The sequence below is a fragment of the Camelus bactrianus genome, chromosome 19, assembly GCF_048773025.1.
Source record: "Camelus bactrianus isolate YW-2024 breed Bactrian camel chromosome 19, ASM4877302v1, whole genome shotgun sequence".
Taxonomy (NCBI): Eukaryota; Metazoa; Chordata; class Mammalia; order Artiodactyla; family Camelidae; genus Camelus; species Camelus bactrianus.
In genome coordinates, this window is record NC_133557.1 from 11,129,653 (window position 1) to 11,149,109 (window position 19,457).

Genomic DNA, 19,457 nt, shown 5'->3' on the forward strand with positions numbered 1-19,457 from the left:
CATACCAGAGGCCAGTGTTCCACATGCAGGTGTTGGTCCTGTCTGTCCTTGGAGCCACCAAAGCTGCCTGGAAGAGGAAGAGGACATGACCACATCCCTGTTGACCATACCTGTCGACAGCATCACCTCCTAGCCCAGGGAACCAACGTGGACGAGCTGGAAGTTACTGATGCCAGGGTGACACTCTCCTCACTGTGTCCTCACCTGGTGGCATTTCCTCTCTACAGTGTCATGTCCTGTCCTGTTCCTAGAACCTCATAAGAGCCCTTCAAGTCAGGCAGGCAGAATGTGCAGCTCCATTTCACAGATGCGGAGAGGAATGTGCCCAGAGTCTCAGAGCTGGATGACAGCAGATCTCTAGGACTGCGACCTTCCTAGAATCCAGACTTAAGCTCTCCAGTGCCCTCTTCCATCCCCAGCACCCCGATCCCAGGGTTTGTCCTGTGGTCACAAGCCTCAGGTAATGGTATTTCACTGCCTTCTCAGGCAGTTTCTCCATCTTTGGTTTACTTGGATCACAAGCGAGTTTTTGTTCAGAGGAGGCAGGATCTGCCTCCCAGGCCTTTGGCCTCATTGAACACATCCAGTTCCTCTTCCCACTGAAAGCTCTTTAAACCCACCACATCACACGTGACAAGATGGCCTAGGGAAAACCCAGGGACGCAAATACTGGCAAGACAAAGCCATGTGATTTTCTCTCTCTGATAAGCCAGTCTCTGCCAGAGATAGTATTCCTTCCTGCCTAGATACACAGGATTCATGCTCTGTGTATGTTTCCCTGGGGACCGGCTTCAGTGGCTGTTCTCCCATCCACACCGCTCACCCCAACCCCTCCAGAAATCACAGGAAGCCCCCTCCTCTACCAGGCCTCCCCTCCACCTCCCTTCCATGTGCCCTCTGGTTAGCATCCTGCTCATTCCAAAGGAGGCTAAAACGAATTCTGAATTCTCTCCTACATAGAGACTTACACAGAAGGGTGCATTCACAGCCAGCAACAATAAACTGCCACGACCTCTCAGGTCTGACGCCTTCATGAACCTCCAACCTGTCCATGCTCCGCCCGCCCTTCACCTTGAATGTGCACCCTGCATGTTTCCTCTCTAGCTCTTGGCCTTTGCCCTCACTCTTTGCTCCATCTGGGCCACCTTAATCTGAACCGGTTTACTCCCCTACACATACCCCCAGCTCAAATGCAGTCTCCCCAGGCCTCATGCAACCCTTCTGCCATGGTGACTCACATCCTTCAATTTCCGAGGATGGTTGTTGGTGCCTGCAGCTTCCCTCCCCAACTACACCTCTCTGACTTTCCAGAGCCCTGCATCCAGCAAGTGCATAATAAGTATGTGGTCAGTGAGCTGCTTCCATGTGTGGTGTTGGAGCTCTGGCCCAGCCTTGCCCAGCTCTGAGCTCGGGAAGCCGTGTGGAGCCCAATCCCCGTAGGCAGGTGGGGCTGCTGGCCTGGGAATCACCCTTATTGGATCCCCAAAGGGTCTGTGAGGAAGAAAAAAGATGACACTAAGCTTCAGGGCTGGCAGAGGTGGGGGAGAAGGGGGTTGGGAAGTTTCCCTGAAGGAGGAAGCCGCAGCTGGTCCTGGAAGGGTGGTGGGATTTGGAGCAGTGGCAGGGACCAGGCAGGGTGATGCTGGGGCCCCGGGGGAGGCAGGTCAGGCAGGTAGGCAGCACCCCTCTGGTGGTGCCTTGGCAGGTCTTAGTCTGGGCTCTGGAGCCCCTTGGATCCAGATTCAGCTCCTGGCTGTGCCATGACTCGCTGTCTCCCCTGGGCAAGTGGCTGTATCTCCCCGAGCCTCAGTTTCTCTATCTGTAAAGTGGAGAAATTTACCAAAGTGCCCGCCTCATAGGGTAGTCCTCAGGATTAAATGGACTTAAATGTGCGTATCAAACACTCAGCACGCTGCCTGGCTCAGGTCAGATGCACAGAAAGGGGCCCTCTGATTACCATTGTCAGCAGCGTTAGCAGCACCGGGAGAGCTGGGTCCGAGTGCTTCCAGTGGTTCCCATCACAAGCTGGCTGGACCAGTCTTCCCTGGGAACCCTGAAGCCATGTGATGACCCAGAGCCCCAGGAAAGACTCTCTGTTTCCTTAATGTATTTTTAGGGCGCTTGCCTCCTCTCTGGCCATTGGAACTTGGCTGGGGACACTTTACTTTGAACTCAGGGACGCGACTGTCCTTTTCCCTCTCAGAATTACTGTTATTATTCTGCCCCCTCATCATAAAGAGGATAAAACAGGGAGGTTGGAGGAGCCACAGCAGGCACACAGCTGGTGAGGGCAAGTGACTGGGACTGGGGCCCAGATCCCTGAACTCACACAAAGGGATGTCTCCAGGCTCCCCAACCCCATGTCCTTCCTGCCTCCCTACCCACCCACCCCCACTCCCAACCCCCACCCCGTACCTAGAATGGCCCTGGGGGAGACAGGGGAGGCTGGGTGACTGGAGGCACACTGGGGAGGGTTTGCATGTGAGGAGGAGGTGGGGCCTGCTGGTCACTCTGTCTGTGGGGGCGGATCTGCAGGGATAAAATGATGCTATCTGTAGTCTGGTTCCTCCAGCTCAGGGCCTGGATCAGGATGGAGACTGGCTGGGCTGACCTGGGTCCTTCTCTTCCCCATTTCAAGGTGGCTTCAGCCTTGTGGACCTCAGGCAGGTCCTCAGGCCCCCTCTGTGGCCTCAGCGGCTCTTTGTATACAATGGGCACAGACGTTTCCTTGATCTTCCAGACCTGTGGGCTTCCTGAGGGTGGAGGAGGAAAACCCCAGTCCTCCAGCAGCCCCCCAAGACTGTTCATCACCCTCAAGGTACCCCCAGCCAGGCCCCCCTGAGAGAGCCTGCTGGAGAGCAGAGCAGAGGCTGGGCATTCCAAGATCTGGGGCCTAGCCCCAGCTCTGTGGCCAGCTCACTGTGTGGACCTGGGGTCATCCTGCCTTCACTGCCCTCTAGATTTGGACCTTGCGAGAAAGCTCCTGCCCCAGCATTTATCACCTCTTGGCATCTCCTCCAGGAGGGTCTCCCCTGAAGATACTGCATTGGGCCATTAGCTCCTCATGCCCGCTGTGAATCTCAGAGGGATCCAGTGCTGATGGTCCAGCCCATGCCCCTGGGCCTTTGCACTTGCCTACTCCCCACCTGAAACACCTTTCTCCTGCCTTGCAGAGCTGGCTCTGCTCACCCCTCAGGCATCAGCTGCAACATCCCCCACTCCAGGGGTCTTGGGCTCTGACGTTACCCGTGATAACCTGGTTCTTCTCTCCTCATCCCACCCCTGGGTCAGTGGTTTCCAGCACCCTTATCTCTGCAGGACTGACCTGGCTCTGTGTTGTTGACTCGCGGAGTGCCTGTCCCTCTCATAGCCTCCAGGCACCCTCTCAGGACAGGAACCCCAGCTGCCTTGTTCACTGAGGCATCCCTAACACGTGCACAGGCCTGGCACACAGTAGGCCCTCAATAAATGTTTGCGAAAGGAATGAATGGATGCCAACTGCGTGTCCATCCCTGTGGGAGGCACTGAGTCTAGAGGAGGAGGAAGTGCGAGCCCAATGCCCTCTGCCCTGCACCAGCGACCGCGCCCCCTCCCCAGTGCCCGCCCTCATGCAGCTCCCAGGATCCCCAGCCACCCCGGCCACCCTCGTCCTCTGTGCTATTTACCTTGGAACAGACTGAAACATCACGTGAGCACCAGGGCTCCTGTTCTTTGGGCCTCTAGATAATTATCTGGGCCTTATTAAACCCTTAATTATCCCAGCAACTAATCAGGCTCCCAAATATAAGGGCTTCCTCATCCCAGGGTGGGGAGGCAGGGGCCAGTCATCGGCAAGACAACCCCAAGCTCGGCAAGGTAAGGAGAGGCTCTACCTGTGGAACTCTCCCCAGAGAGTGTCTTATTCAGCCTTGTCATTTTACAGATGAAAACACCGAGGCTCAGAGAGGGCAAAGAACTTGCCCGAGGTCACACAGCAACTGGGTGGCAGGACCAGGGCTTGGATCTATGTCCTTCACACAGGGTTCCTCACCTGACAGGAAGCCACCGGACATCGCAATCCTCAGATGCTGTAGGACTTGGTCAAGGTCATGGAGACAGCAGATCTGAGGTGTCTCTTTTGGCTCCAACTGAGGCCAACGGGAGACAAGGGAGGCTCTGCTTTGCAGGAGCTCAGAGCTGAGACGAGGCAATGAGGGGATGGTGGTGGTGGGGTAGGGGGCATCTAGGAGCATTTCTCAAGCTGAGGGCGGGGGAGGGGCACTCCAGGTGGAGGAAAATGTGTGAGCTGACGATGGGTGTGGAGAAGCAGGAAACACTCATTTTGGGGTGGGATGGATTAGGTATATAGTCAGATTCTAACTGATCTTTGAAGCTAGGGGTGGTTGGGGGTTGAGGGGAGGCTTCCTGGAGGAGGAAGCAAGGACTGAAATTGGACTTGAGAGACAAGCAGGTAGTAGATGGGTGGAGGAAGGGCATTGTAAGAAGGAGGGGAAGCTTAGGCAAAAGCACAAGCACAGTCAGAAACAAAACCCCAGCATTGACCACTTGCCTGGAAATACCTGCCCAGCAGTATACCCCGAGCCGCTTATTAACTGTAAGAGGGCAAAAAAACCTCGTCCAAGTGGCCTTAACACCTGGCATCTGTTCTGGCCTGGGAATGGGGGAACCAGTCTTGGGGCTCGGTCTCCCCAGCTGGGAGATAGGGTGGGGCGGGAGGAGACCTTTACCCAGCCCCTTCCAGCCCTGCCGCCCTGGCCCTGAACTCCACCACCTACCACAGGATGACCTTCAGAGATCTGGCCCTGGGTGTGCCTGTGCCTGGCATTCCCATGGCGCACGTGTATGTGTTCACGGGGGCTGAGGAAACATCAAGGTTGATTATTTTCAAGCCAAGGTGATATTTAAAAATTGGATGGGACCAGAGACAAATCAACCATGCTTTCATTTAGCAAATATTGATTGTAAGCGTGAAGGTCTCCCTGGCTTTTTCTGTGCTGATTGCTTCTTATCCTCTAAGTCTCAGCCTAAATATCTCCTCTTTAGAGAGTCCTTCCCTGGCCACCCCTCCCCACCCCCAAACACACTGTATCCCATTTAATTGCTTCCCTTCAAGATTCAGGAGGAGCAGGACTATCTCTGCCGTGTGTACTTTGTAGGCTGGTCTGCCTGGCATGTAGTAGGTATTCAGGAAATGCGAGTTGAGTGAATGAACGCAGGCAGACACGGGCTCAGTAGGCACCTGCCTCTGCAGATGAGTGGAGCCCTCGGTGGCCGAGCCCACTGTCAGTAGGAGTCCATCTGGAATTTTCCCTCTCCAGTGGCACAGGCTAGGCCCAGTGGCCACGCCACCCCCACCCCCCACCATTCTTTTCAGCCACAGCTAAAACCGGAAATAAACACTTGGCCTCTGGTTGAATTTCAGGTCTTGGTAAGTAGTAATTAAGAAGAAGGGGTGTCTGGGGATCCAGAGGTGGGAGGGGGCTTTCCTGGAACTTTGAAGGGTCTGGGGTTTTTATTCAAGTCCCTACTCACCAGCTGTGAGACCTTGGGTGTTTCAGACTGTGCCTCAGTTTCCTTGTTGGTGAGGCGAGGTCTCAAGGTGGCTTAAGGGGCTGTGAGCTGAGATTTCTAGAAATGGTTCTGAGTTGGAGGAGGTGGAAGATGCCACTGGCTGTCGTGCCAGTGTCGGGGAAGCAGGGAGTTCCCCCATTCCCACACTGCCATGGGAGTCCCTGAAGTCTGGACCAAGTTGGAATCTCTTCCATAGCCCCAGCATTGCACCATGAGCCACACTTGGACTCAGGAAAAACTGCAGCTAAACCTCCCACCAACCCCATAAAGCAAGCTGTTCAGAATGCATCACACCCAGAGACGCAGAAACCAAAGCTTAGAGAGGGAAGTGACTTGCCTGGGGTGACCCCTGAGGCCCTGTATTTAATCTGGACACTCTTTGGTCCTTCTGGAGGACGCGGTCCAAAACTCCTGGACTCCTGAGATCATCCAGGGGGCCCTGTCTGATCTGGAGCAGGGGAGGTCCCCAAGGGAACCAAGGGTGGGCTGCACCCAATTCAGGCCCTGTGACACAGGTGAGCCATGCTACGAATCCTGTGTCTGGTGCTCTGCGGCCTGCTGACCACCGCACGAGCGGACCCTGGGGCACTGCTGCGACTGGGCATGGACATCATGAATCGGGGTGAGCTGGCAGGCTGGGCCGGGGGCTGGGGGGCAGGGGAAGTGTGGGAAAGGGAGTAGGTGGTAGGTAGTGCCTGCTTGTGTTTGCATAGACTTGAGTATCCTATGATCCTCAAAATCAACTATATATATAGCAATGTTATTATTCTTCCATTTTACAGAGGAGGGAAACTGAGCCCCAGAGAAAATGGGCTGATTTGCCCAAGGATCCCCTGCAAGTTGGAGGCAGAGCTGGAAATCCTTTTTCTTTGGAACCTCTCCTTGGCCCTGAGGGCAGGGGTTGGCATCCACAAGTGGGCTGTAGGGGTGACAGACAATGAGCCAAATTCCAGCTCTGCCAACAATTTACTGTGTGACCTCAGGCAAGTCACTTACCCTCTCTGTGTTGCTGTTTGCTCATCTGCAAATGTAAAGTGTAAAGAAATGTAAAATAGGCTGAACAGTCCTTTTTTGGGTTGGATCAGATGATGTGTGAGATTAAAATGCCCTGGGGACCCTTTAGTAAAATGTATCATCCATCTCCAGCTCTGTGACCCTAAAGGAAATGGAGTCACACCCAGGTGCAAAGGGCTAATGACGTTCATCAGCTCAGTATTTGTCTCCTCTGGGAACTAGCCTGCGACCATTCTGGAGTGTTTCAGGCACATGTCAGTGTCATTTAGGATTGGGGGTCTCCAGTCCTGGGGAATCAGAATGTCTTGGCTTCAAGCACAGAATCTTCACTTAAATAAGCTCCCAGTTGAATTCCCTAATCAGTCGAGTTTGAGAGCGGCTGGGCCACATGATAAAGTTGACACTGCAGCTTGGGGTTCCAGGCCTCCATGATGTGCCTCCTGAAACTGCTCCAGTTTCCCTGTCCTGTCCCTACCCCCTCCAGCTACACTGTATTTCTCACTCCTCCTCCTCTGTGCCACCTCCTTCCCCTCTTCCCCATCTTTGCACTTGCTGGGCCCTCTGCTGGGAGCTGCCTCTTTTATTATCTTACTCCTCCCTCAAGGACCAATTGGCACATCACCTCCTCCTGGAAGCCTTACCTGTCTCTTCCTTTCCTGGCCCAAACCCCTCATGTGGTTCCTCCAGCTGCCTGGGCTTTTCATGGCCCTCATCACTCTAGTGACTCTGTCTTCTCCTCCAGGCTGGAAGAGGGCAGAGGCAGGCATGACTCATTTCTGGGATGCCCGAGAGACTGGCTCCAGGGCAGGGAAGAAGTGAGGAGCCCAGCTGAGTGTCTCTCTGACCCTCCCCCTTTCCAGAGGTCCAGAACGCTATGGATGAGAGTCACATCCTGGAGAAGATGGCAGCTGAGGCGGGCAAAAAACGGCCGGGGATGAAACCCATTAAGGGCATCACTAAGTGAGCAGGGGAGGGGCTTCAGAGTGGGGGTGGCAGTTAGGAGAGAGGGTGGCAGGGGATGCCTGAAAGAGCTGGTGGGACAGCTGGTGCAGGGCATGGGGCCTCTTCCCGGCCTTGCTGCTGGCTTGCTGTGTGACCCTGGGCAGGTCACTGCTCCCACCTGGGCCTCAGTTCCCTGTCATCCAATTTCAGGCCTGTTGAGAGCAGGGCCATTGAGAGGGGGCAGTGAGGTTGGAAAGTCAAACTCCAACTCCCTACATGCAGCAGGAACTCACTGAATGTACATGAAACTGAGTGCAAAATCCTCTGGAAACAATCATCTAATGACAGGGGCAAAATGGTTTCAGCGCAAGTGTCGTATGGGATTGATTGTTGGGCCTGCCTGGAATGATGTGCTGGGGAGGGTTTTGAGGCACTTTCTGGGCTTAGCAGGAAATAAGACTGTAATCAGTTAGCAATGTCTGCCAAGAGCTCAGGACAGGCAGGTGGAGACGTGCCACAAATTTGCTACCCTGGATCTTGACTGGTAGTTCTCAAGCAGGGGTAATTTTGCCTCCAAGGGGCATTTGGCAGTGTCTGGAGACATTTTTGGTTGCCACAACTCATGGGGTCAGGGAAGGGGAGTGCATCTATGCCTCTAGTGGGCAGAAGCCAGGGATGCTACTAAACACCCTACAATGCACAGGACAACCCACAGCAAAGAATGATTCTGCTCCAAATGTCAATAGTGTTACTGTTGAGAAACCCTGATCTGAGCAAACATCTCCATTTTGCCAATGGGGAGACTGAGGCCCACAGCAGGGAAGGAAGCAGCCCAATATCACAAAGCCAGGTGTCCCAACTTACACATGACGAGTGCTTTCTGTGTACAAATTGGTCCAGCCTTCTGTTTGTGTTTCACGATGGTCCCAAATGTGGCTTTATCCCCATGACATGGGATGGGGGATTTATCCAAGGCCTCCCATAAAAGGAGTAGAGGAGTGGGTTAAGGGCCTGAGTCTCATCTTTCCAGTTCTCATTGCTTGGTTGTCTGCCTCTCCCAGTCTGAAGGTGAAGGATGTGCAGCTGCCTGTCATCACACTGAACTTCGTACCTGAGGTGGGCATCTTCCAGTGTGTGTCCACAGGCATGACCATCACTGGCAAGAGGTGAGTATGGTGGGGAGGTGAGAAGGAAAGGATAATGATCTCTTTGTCTCACTCTGATATGCACACTTACTGAGTACTTACTGTGTACCATCTGGGGGCTATGGTCTGAGATGATGCAAAACTGGTTCCTACCTTTGATGGGAAACCGACCTGAACACAGATGATCACAGACTGAGGGACTGGCCTGGAACAGAAGAAGCATTGGCAGAGTGCAGGGGTCAGGGATTAGAAAAGGCTTTTGCGAGATGATGACAGCTGAGCAGAACAGGGTTTTGAAATATGTGCAGGAGTTCACCAAAGTAAGAGGGGAGTGGAAAGGCTGGTTGTGCGACCTTGGGCAGGTCCCACCACACTTTCTGTCCTGCGGGATGGTCTTCCACCCTTTCTCCTCTCTCAGAGCTGCTGAGACTGTGGGCAAAGAGGAGACAGGGCTAGTGGCCACAATGGCAGAGGTACCCATGATGCCTGCCTGCCCCCTCCTCCAGCTTCATGGGTGGGAACATGGAGATCATCGTGGTTCTGAACATCACAGCCACCAACCGGCTTCTGCAGGACGAGGAGATGGGCCTCCCCATGTTCAAGAGCGAGGGCTGTGAGGTCATCCTGGTCAGCGTGAAGACGAACCTGCCCAGCAAGTGAGGGGCTCCGTGGCTGGGGAGGAAGGCTGGGTCCACCTTGCCATCCGGGCTCAGCATCCCACTTCCCGAGCCACTACACTTCCTTAGCCATGTCCCTGCATGTCCCATGCCTAACTTCCTGCCATCTATTCCCCTGTCCCCATCCTCTGTGTCTAGCATGCTGCCTAAGGTGGTCAACAAGTTCCTGGACAGCACCCTACACAAAGTTCTTCCTGGCCTGGTGAGTGCCCAGAGCAAACCTCCGCCCCTCATCCACGGGAGTGCTTTGACCAGGGCAAGTGCATTTCATCTTGGGTCTGATCCTGATCAAAGGAGGCTGAGGGGGATCCTGAGGCTGTGGCTGGCTCAGTGGGAGAAAGTGATCAGCTAGTGATGTCTGCTGTGAGAGTGGGAGGAGGAAATGGCAGCCTGTACAGCACCACCTGCCATCTCTGCTTAGAGTACCAGTCCCTGGGGGAACGCGTCCTCACTGACTGCAGGCTGTCGTCAGGAGATCTGGCTCCTGGTCCAGGCTCTGCTGTTGACTTCCTGTGTGGCTTGTGGCTTTGGTTTCCTCCTCGAGCCCCTGCCCCACTAGGGCTCTTGAGTATCCCTGTGGAGTAACATTCAGCTGTAAGGAGTGAGGCCCTCCACACAGGGGCCTCTCTACCCAATGCCTTTTCTTCTTCCAGATGTGTCCAGCCATCGATGCGGTCCTGGGATATGTGAACAAGAAGTGGGCCAATGTGAATGGTGAGTAGCCCTAGCCATGCTTTGCTCCCACATGGGGATGGCAGGATGGCTGGACTTCGACGCCCGACTCCCCATTCAAGTGTCTGCTCCCAGCCCAGCCTTGGGACTAGAGGTGGTCTCAGGTCATGGAGTCCAGCCATCCACCCATTGTTCAGATGGGGAGCCTAAGGCCCTGAGGGACTCTGGGGTCCTTTCCTCTCAGCCCTCCATCTAGTGTTCTATCCATCACCCCCAGACTCTAAGAGCAGCAGCCTTTGCGGGCTCTTCCACAAACCTTGCACTGTGAATAATAACCCCAATGGTAATCTCCACTCTTTCCTTTGCCAAGGGGATCTGCTGCCTTCATCATCTTGGGGTCTCCAGGGCTCCTCAGGGTGGGGGAGAGGGAAGCTTAATGGCTGGGACTGAAGAAAACTGGCTCATGTGCCCAGCAGTGTGGCCTGGGACAAGTCACTTCACTCCTCCAAGCCTCAGTTTGTGCATGTGTAAAATAGAGCCAATAATCCTGGCCCCGCCAGTCTGTTGTGAGAACTGAGCTATGACAACCCCTGGGGAACAGCTCTGTGCCTGCTGAGGGATGTGATTTTCTAGGCCAGGCATCATTGCCTCCATTCTGCAGGTGAAACTACTGAGGCCCAGAGATGCAGTCTGCCTGGTGTCACACAGAGGGCCAGGGTTCCTGGTGTCCAGGCCAAGCTCAGGGGGCAGCTGGCTGGTGCCGGCTTCTCTGGGTTGGCCCCAGGTTGGTGCCTCTCTGAGTGAAACCTCCTCTTTACACAGCCCCCATGCCCGTGGGCCAGATGGGCACCGTCAAATATGTCCTGACGTCCATACCAACCACCACAGCCAGCTACATTCAAGTGGACTTTAGTGTAAGCAGCAGGCTGGGGTCTCACAAGCCTGAGCGGTGGGGGCTGATTCCGCCAGGGCAGGCAGCTGGACTGTGGCCGAGGAGGGTGGGAGGGTCCCTGCCTCTTTCTGCTCCTAACGTGGACCCTGAGTCCTGAGCTGATTTCCAGGATGCTGACTCCACACTCACACCTTCTCCCCAGGCTGCCTGCTTCTCCCAGTGCTTACCCAGCCGTACCCTGTCATTGTACGGGGGGAAGCACCAGGCCCAGGAGGGAGGCAGGACTTGACTAGAATTCCAGCGTGAGTTGGTGGCAGGGTTGGGTTCTCGCCCAGGAGGGAGGCAGGACTTGACTAGAATTCCAGCGTGAGTTGGTGGCAGGGTTGGGTTCTCACCCAGGTCTCCAGAGCCCTAGGTACCTAGGTGAATGCATCTTCCAGGAATGGGAAGAAAAACCTCAAGCGCTCACCCCTCTGTGAATTCTTCCTCCAGCGAGGTTCTTACAGGGCCCACCTTGTTTTCCGTTTACCTCCTTCTCCTGAGACTAGAAACACATTCTGTGTAAATGAGGGCTCCTACCACAGTCCGATTAACTGAGGTTACTTAAGCAATCCTAGGAGGGACTGCTAGTGGTTTAGTAACTGACTCCCTTATCCTTTTGGGCCTCAGTCTGCCCGTCTGCACACTGAGAGCGTTGACCCCCATAGCCTGCTCTGGCTCTACCGTCTTGGGACTTGCTGACATGGGGCCGGTTTGAGCGCCATTAGTACTACAGACTCAGCCCCAGCCCCAGTCCTTCCTGGCCAAAGCTGAGTGTCTCCCCGCTGGCTGTCCCACAGCCCGTGGTGCAGCAGCACGAGGGCAGCATCATCCAGCTTGCTGATGCCGGGGAGGCCCTCGGGTTCCCCGAGGACTATGCTGAAGGCTCCTCGCAGCTGCTGCTCTCGGCCGCCTTCCTCACAGCAGAGCTTGCTCTCCTGCAGAAGTCCTTTGATGTGAATGTCCAGGACACGATGGTGAGCTGCCCGTGGCCACGTCCCACATCTGTCCCCCTGTAATGACAGTACCTGCCAGAGCCGGCCTTCTGAGGATTATCTTGGGGTTGTTGGCAATGCTAGGGCTGAGAGATGCGAGGACTTATTTGGGTTTCTATCATCAGTTCACCCCACCATCCACCATCTCTGCCCATGTAACCACCACCTACTCATGCATCCATCCAACCCTCAGTCCAATTATCCATTCATTTATTCATCTCTGTTGATCCCTTTATTCATCCTCCCATCCATGCACCCATCATCCACCTGTATACTTTGCCATCCATCATCTACTCTCCCATCCATTTTTCAGACCATTTCACCATCTTCCCATCCACTCATCCTCCCATCTATTATTCCTATCATCCCTCCATCCACCCATCCACCTGCCCGTCTATCTATTATTCATTTCCCTACGCAAACACTCATCTATCCATCCACCCAAACATTCACCTACTTATCTGTTTATCCATTTTCCCCGTCCATCTCTCTATCCACAAATCCATTCACCTACCCCCACTCCTCCATCACATCCACCCATTCTCCCATCTATCTTCCTGCTTTTTCATCCAACAAAACTTTCTCAGCATGTGATCTTGTACTCAGAGCTATGGGCTTTGAAAGGTGTGAGCCACAATCTGGGCTACCCAGGAGCTCATTATCTACCTAATCAAAGAGCAAGGATTTGATGAAGGAATCTCAGAAGACATACCTTATTGAGTCAGAGGAGATGTCTGTTAGGAAGGCTCAGGGAAGTCTTCAGTAATCCTAACTTTGACTTTTATTTTGTAGATTGGCAAACTGCCCCCACAAACCACTGAGACACTGGCTCGCTTCATCCCTGAAGTGAGTGCCCCAGCTACCTGTGATCACCACGCCCTGCCATGTTCTCCAGGCGAAGGGACAGGGATTTTCAATACCACATCTCCTTTGTCCAGTGTGGAATCATCCCAACTTCTCCATAAATTACCCTTTGGACTCAGCACAGACAGCCCGGCTTTTTGCATTGTACTTTTTATGTCCAATGTAGAAATAGCCAGATTGTCTGTTTTGTTTCTTTTATTTCCTGATTGATGCATCCCAGCCTTTGCATATTGTGCTTCCTACATCCAAGGTAGAAATCACGTATTTTGTGATGGACTCCTGGTTTCAACTGAAGCCACCAGTCTGAGATTTGGCCTTGAGGGAAGTCTCCTGGTTTCTGTAGGTGGCTGAGGCCTATCCCAAATGGAAACCTCTGGTGACCCAGATCAGGATAAACAAGCCCCTCGAGGTCACCATGAAGACCGGCAAAAGCCTGCTGCACCTCCATGGCACCCTGGAGATGTTCGCTGCTCGGCGACCGGGAAAGGCCCTTGCACCCCTCTTTCTCCTGGAAACTGTGAGTGGAATCTGTTTCCCATTTAGGTCCAGTCTCATGGATATTCGAGGCTGGAGGGTAGGATTTTAGCTGATAGCCAAGTTTTGGATTAAAGGGATCTTAGTTAATCCCAGAGGTATGAGCCTAACCTGCTGGGCACTGTCACCGGATGTCTGATTTTTGGCTCTGCTGTTGAAACTCTGAATGGCTAGAGAGATCAACAAAATGAGGGTCAAAAGTTTAGTCCTTCCTTTCTTTCTCCTCCCTCCATCCTGCCCCCTTCCCGCCCTTTTTTCTTTCCTTCCTTCCTCCAACATTCATTAGCATCTATGAGGGTAGTGAAGGGCTCACCCAGGGAACTATAGGAGCCTCAAGAGATCCTGAATCTAGTTTGAGGAAATCACAGAAGACTTCCTAGAGGAGGTGATGCCTGAGCTATGTTTTGAAGGTTGGGCAAGAGCTGGCCAGGAAAAGGGTTGCTGTTGGACAGGCTGGTGATGGAGGGCACTCCAGATAGAGTCACAGGATGCGCAAAGACCTGGAGCAGTAACATGGTGTTTGTAGGGACCTACACACAGGCCGGGACTTTTGATTGTGCTCTCCTGGGCTAGGTACAGGGAAGATGAGGACCCTGGGCTGGGGGCATGGGGAGACTGCTGCGTTCAGTTCCTGAAGGAGGGATGGGCAGAGAGGAAGACCCCTGCTTTGTCTTGGCAGTGGTGGGGATGCTGGGGAGGTGGTAAAGCCTCTGGTTTTACCAAACCTGATGGGGAACCCACTGCCTTCTCCCTGCTTCCCCCCATGTCAGCACTTCAACCTGAAAATCCAGTACTCAGTTCGTGAGAACCGACTGCAGATGTCCACCTCTCTGGACAGGTAGGCGTCTGCTGCCCACGCTGGCATCCCTGTATCCTTGCATGGGCACTTCCAACACCACTTGTTTTCCTGCTTCAGGGTCTCCCTCTGATCCATCCAGCATGGCCCACACTGCAAGGCTACTCTGGTCACTATCCCTGTTCTAGAACCCTCAATGGCTCCCCATTGTTTGTATGATTTTTTCTCAAATCTTAGCCTGGCACACAAAGCCCTTCTCAAATTCTTCCGCCACTGCTCCTGCGGTTCCACTAGGCTCTTGCACAGTGAGTCTGATCGTGGGCCCATGTCCCCTTTGCCATTAACAGGCTTTTACCCATGCCATCCAAATGCCTCCTGCCACTCAGCACCCACCTCAAATGCCACCTCCTCCATGATTCCTTTCTTTATACTAATAACAACTAACATTTATAGAGTTCTATGTGTGAGGCCAGTTTTCCATTCAGTTGTTCATGAATTTTTGTATTTGTCCTGATTTTTTATCTGACTTGCATTAGGCCAGGATTCTTTCAATTGTAGAGACAATTCCAATTTTAACTGTCTTAAACCCCAAAGGGAATATTTAGACTCAACTAAAATCTCTAGAGATAGATATTCCTTTCAGGCATGGCTGGATCTAGCTGCATGGAATTCTCATAGTCTGTCTCCTCATCCCTTGGCCTTTGCTGCCCACTCTGTTGGCCATTCTCAGGCAGCCTCCCCTCAAGTGGTGGCAAAGTGACCCCAACAAGGAGAGAGGCCTCGTGTTTGATAGCTCTGACAAGATTCCCAAGGCTGCTTCTCACTGGCCTAGCATGAATCGCATGACCAACCCTAAGCTAATCACAGTGACTCAAGAGATATAATGCTCTGATTGGCCAGGCTGGGGTCATGTGCTCAGCCTGAGGTCTCTGGGTTCAGGCCCTCCTAAGTGCCTTGGAATGAGGGTGGAAAATCGAGGATGTGTTACTGGAATAGAGAATAGATGTTGGGAAGATAGAGCCACCAGATGACCATCAGGTGGCCTGTTCTGGTGCCAAGATGTATTAGGGCCCACTGGAGGCTGTGCCAGGGAGGGGGCCATGTAGGGGGCCTCAATCCTACGTCCTGCAAAAATCTGGGACTGACTAGTTGAGCTGCAAACCCTCTGCCTACCTGGCCTTGGGTGGGAGCGGTGGACATGACTGGGGTCCCAGAGGAAAGAGTCAGGAAAAATGAGAGGAGGCAGTGGTTTGTGCTGTGGGAAACAAAATGTCTGTGATGAAAGGTGGTGAGTGCCCCATTATAGGGAGCATGTAAGCAGGCTTCCAAGCACCTGGTGAGAAGCTGTAGAGGACTTCTTCATCAGGGAGGGGCTAGGGGGGTTGAGATCCCTTTTCTCCAGGGGCAGGGGTGTGCTCTGACTGCCCTTCCTCCTCCTTATTTCCCTCTCTTCTGCAGATTACTGAGCCTATCTCGGGGGTCCTCATCGATTGGTGCCTTCAATGTAAGTGTCTCAAGTACTTCTGCCGGGTCTGGCTTAAAGGCAAGACTAGACCTATTCTCCCTTGCGGCTGCAGGGAAAGGCTCTGAAATGGAGGCAGAGTGAACAGACTAGATCACTGTGGGGCTTGGGGCCCCTGACTGGCTGTGTGACCTTGGAAAAATTGCTTAGCCTCTCTGAATCTCTGTTTTCTTTTCTGGATAGAATCTGGACATCTCCTTAGATTGATCTGAAAAGCATTGTCACACATAGCAGTAGCCTGAACTGGCTTGGTTGGCCCAGCTGTTATTTTTATTAGTCTCTGTAGCCTCGGGCCTCAAAACAGAACCTGACCCAGCAGTCGCTAATCATCACCATCATCATCATTAAAACAACACCAGCGGCTCTACTTACTGACCACTTACTCTGTGCTGTGTGCTTTACCCAAACTCACAGAATCCTCATGGAAACCCTATGAGCAGCTGCTATTATATTCCTCTTTCACAGATGGGGTAACTGAGGTGCAGAAAGGCAGGGAATGAATGACTCATCAAAGCTACTGAGTTTTCTGTAGGAGTAAGGGTAGGGTCCACAGGCCACTCTGTGTCTCCTGAATTCTGCCTACCTTCACCATGACCCAAGGTCCACATGTGACGGGAACAGGTGTTACAGAAAAATCAGCCTCTGTACCCCAAAAAGCAAATTCAAAATCAGAGGCAGAGTTTTGGGATCAAAGAAAAGAGCAGCTTTATTACTTTGTCCGGCAAAGGGAGTCACAGCAGGCTAGTGACTTAAAGACTGCGAGCCCATCTTGGGGTTGGGGTCTTGAGGTTCTATAGAAAAACTGGATGGAGCAGAAAAGGTGATAATAATCAGGGTGTTTTACTGGGTGCTCCACCCCTCTTCACGTCAATGAATCTTCAAGAGGAACTCTGGAGGGTCTGTCCATTCTTCCAAGATTATCAGCCTGTTTTCTCCTTCCTGTAGCATAGCCTCTGGGTTAAAGTTATTCTCAGTAAAGAACAAATCAGCAAACTGGTTCACATCAGGGAAGCCAGTTTGTTAGTTTGCTTTATACTCCTTCACAGGGACTAAGCAGAGGTGAAGGGCATCGGTCTACATTCTAACAGTCAGACACAGTTGTGATTCGATTTGATGTCTCTAATATTCATTCCTGTGGTCCCCCGATCCACGGAGCTGAAAAAATCTGTAGAATTTAATTGAACGATGGATGAGGGTGTTTTCTCTTGCTCTCTCTCCCCCAGGAGAAAGAATTGACAGGCTTCATCACTGATTTTCTGCAAGAAGCCTACATCCCAGCCATCAATGGTGAGGGCTCCAACAGGCTTTGATTTTGCTGGTGCCAGGGAGCATTCTGAGCAGGAAGAGATGCCACCTGAGTGGTCTCCAAGCCTCTCCAGTAGCCCCAGATGGGGGAGGCTAAAAGGGAGGGGATGGTCAGTGCTGAATCTTTGAGGCTAATGTCAGCTGAATGTCACTTACCTGGGGACAAAGACCCCCTCCTACAACTTGGACTCTGACCCTTGACTCCACATGGTGAGTCAGATCTTGACCTAGACCCTGTATATAAATATATAAATCTAACATGCACTCTAGGCTCAAGCAGCTGGCAGACATCATGAATCGATCACTGCACTATTTCCCACTACTCTGCTCTAGGCAGCCGCTCCTCAGTTGCAGAGCAGGCTGGCTGAAATGACTCTTCCTGTATTCCTCAGATGCGCTCCAAGTCGGACTCCCACTTCCAGACTTTCTGGACATGAATTACAACCTGGTAGAGCTGAACATAGTAGAGGTGAGGAAAGGAGTTGGGGAAGGCCATGTCAGCCAGTATTTTCGGCCAATGAATGATGAACGAAAGCTGGCTTCTGTCCACCTGGAGGGAGGAGCGCTGAAGGGGGCAGGGGCCATCAGTACAGTCCTGCCAACCCCTTGAGCCAGACCTTGCCCCTCAGAACCGGGGGTTTCCTGGGCCAGGGGTCCCCAAGAGGAAACTTGAATTCTGCTACTCTCCTTCGCTGCCACTTTGGGAAAGTAATTTCATCTTTCTCAATGCTTCTATTTTCTGTGCCTAAAATGGGGGTGATTTTAGGGTGTCCACTTCCGAGAGCTATCTCAGTGATGATTCACTGAGATAATTTGCCCAAAGGCAGACAGTAAGTACTCAATAAACATTAGTTTTGTGTTGCATGCCAAACATTGTACTTGGAGCACTCAGTGGGCATTTTTCTCATTTTATCTCTCCACTCAGGAGGTAGGGGTGCTTGTCCCCACTTGACTGTCGAGAAAATTAAGGCTTAGAGAGGTGAAGGGTCATAAGGCCAGCCTAATTCATCCTTTGCTCTTAAACACCACGCTGATTTCATATCCTGGCCACACTCTGGCCCATCCCATCCTGTGCCTGGGTGGTCCTATCACAGCTGCCATGCCCCAGCCTGGCCCTTTGTCTCCTGCCAGAACGCCCTGGTGCTGGACTTGAAGCTGCACCGACCAGGGCAGGATTTGCCTGCCAGCTGCCTGCACACCACCAACCGGCTGCACGCTGTGGGGGAGCCCACCTGGTCCCCCACCACCAGGGCCGCTTCTCTTGATGAGGAGTGAGCAGGGCAGGTCTGGGTGGGGGCTTGGCAATAAACAGGAGAAAGGTCCTTACAAACATGTGATGCTTTGACTTCTTTATTTGTAGCCAATTGATGTGTCTTTTTCTCCCCTACAGTGGGCTTTGGGGACTAAGAGCAGCTTGGGATCTGAGGGGCAGGCTTGAGCATGTATTGAGTAACTGCTGAATGCCATGCTCAGGGCTTTACTTGTACCATCAAATTTAATCTACACAATAACCCTAGGAGAGGAGGGCAACCACTGCTGTCCCCACTTTACAGAGACAGAATTGAGGCCCAGAGAGGTCGACTCCCTTGCCCGTGGTCACACGGTTTAACAAGCTCTTCCCACTCCACCTTAGCTGCTTGCCCCCAAATCTTGGTAACTTGAGGACGACTGATTCACAGGGAGCCTGTAGAAGGCCCAGTGTGCTCCCAGGAGTTCTCCCCACGTCACTTCCTCTCATCCTCCCAACAGATGAGGGAGATGTGTCCACTTCACAGATGAGGAGGCTGGGCTCAGAGAAGTGGAATCTAACAATTCAGGGGATACAGCTGAGATTGGAATTCAGGCTCTAGAGCCAGTCTGTCTGGGTTCAAATCCTGGCCCAGCCTCCTCGCTGCTGGGTGCCCTGGGCAGGTCACTTATCTCTCCGAGCCTCAGTTTCCTCACCTGTAAAATGGGAATGATGACAGTCCCAAGCTCAGCAGGGTTGCTATGAAGATGAAATGAATCAAATCATGAAAAATGCTTAGCACAGTGCCTGACACACAGTAAGTGCTCAGTAAGCCACAGGTGAGTTTGTGAGGCTGAGCAAGATGTGAACAGGCATGTCTGTGCTGGAGTGTCTGTGGAGAGTCACTGTGTGTGACCACGTGCTGGCGTGTACATTTTGGAACACGTGTCGGTGTATAAATGGCCTCTGGCTCAGGGCAGGCCAGGGCATCTGTGCAGACGTGAGTGTCCAGTTGTGGAGAGACCTCTGGTGTCTGTCCGTGTCTGCGTCTTCCCACGTCACTCGGATGCCAGCTGCACTGGGGTGTTTCCACATCTCACAGCCAACACTCATGTGAGGATTGGCTCCTGCTCATATCCTACCTGCCCCATCACCTCTGCTCATATCCTACCTGCCCCATCACCTCTCCTGGGATTCACACTGATGCTATTCTTCAAATTAACTCTTTTTAAAGTAAATGTATGTTTACAAATAACTAAGT

General features: G+C 52.8%; 1 protein-coding gene across 4 annotated transcripts; it reads left to right on the forward strand.

Moving 5' to 3' along the window:
- Positions 1 to 111: 111 nt before the first annotated feature.
- Positions 112 to 18,313, forward strand: BPIFB6 (BPI fold containing family B member 6). Of its 4 annotated transcripts, none has more exons than XM_074347135.1 (16): positions 112 to 1,444; positions 2,204 to 6,193; positions 7,446 to 7,545; positions 8,589 to 8,693; positions 9,179 to 9,328; positions 9,488 to 9,551; positions 10,003 to 10,063; positions 10,844 to 10,935; positions 11,753 to 11,929; positions 12,740 to 12,793; positions 13,155 to 13,328; positions 14,116 to 14,183; positions 15,600 to 15,645; positions 16,887 to 16,950; positions 17,361 to 17,437; positions 18,100 to 18,312. In XM_074347135.1, the coding sequence occupies exons 2-16, from the start codon at positions 6,094 to 6,096 to the stop codon at positions 18,241 to 18,243; spliced, it is 1,476 nt and encodes a 491-aa protein (XP_074203236.1). In that variant the 5' UTR covers positions 112 to 1,444; positions 2,204 to 6,093; the 3' UTR covers positions 18,244 to 18,312. The 4 variants fall into 4 exon arrangements, with proteins under 4 accessions (XP_074203236.1, XP_074203237.1, XP_010959258.2 ...); XM_074347136.1 differs by having other exon boundaries at positions 112 to 460; positions 1,312 to 6,193; XM_010960956.3 differs by having other exon boundaries at positions 112 to 6,193.
- Positions 18,314 to 19,457: the final 1,144 nt, after the last annotated feature.

Coding starts and splice junctions, on each gene's coding strand:
- BPIFB6 (XM_010960956.3), top strand. CDS start 6,094: ATGCTACGAATCCTGTGTCTGGTGCTCTGCGGCCTGCTGACCACCGCA. Junction 13,329..14,115: donor CCCTCTTTCTCCTGGAAACT/GTGAGTGGAATC, acceptor CCCCCATGTCAG/CACTTCAACCTGAAAATCCA. Junction 15,646..16,886: donor CATCGATTGGTGCCTTCAAT/GTAAGTGTCTCA, acceptor TCTCTCCCCCAG/GAGAAAGAATTGACAGGCTT.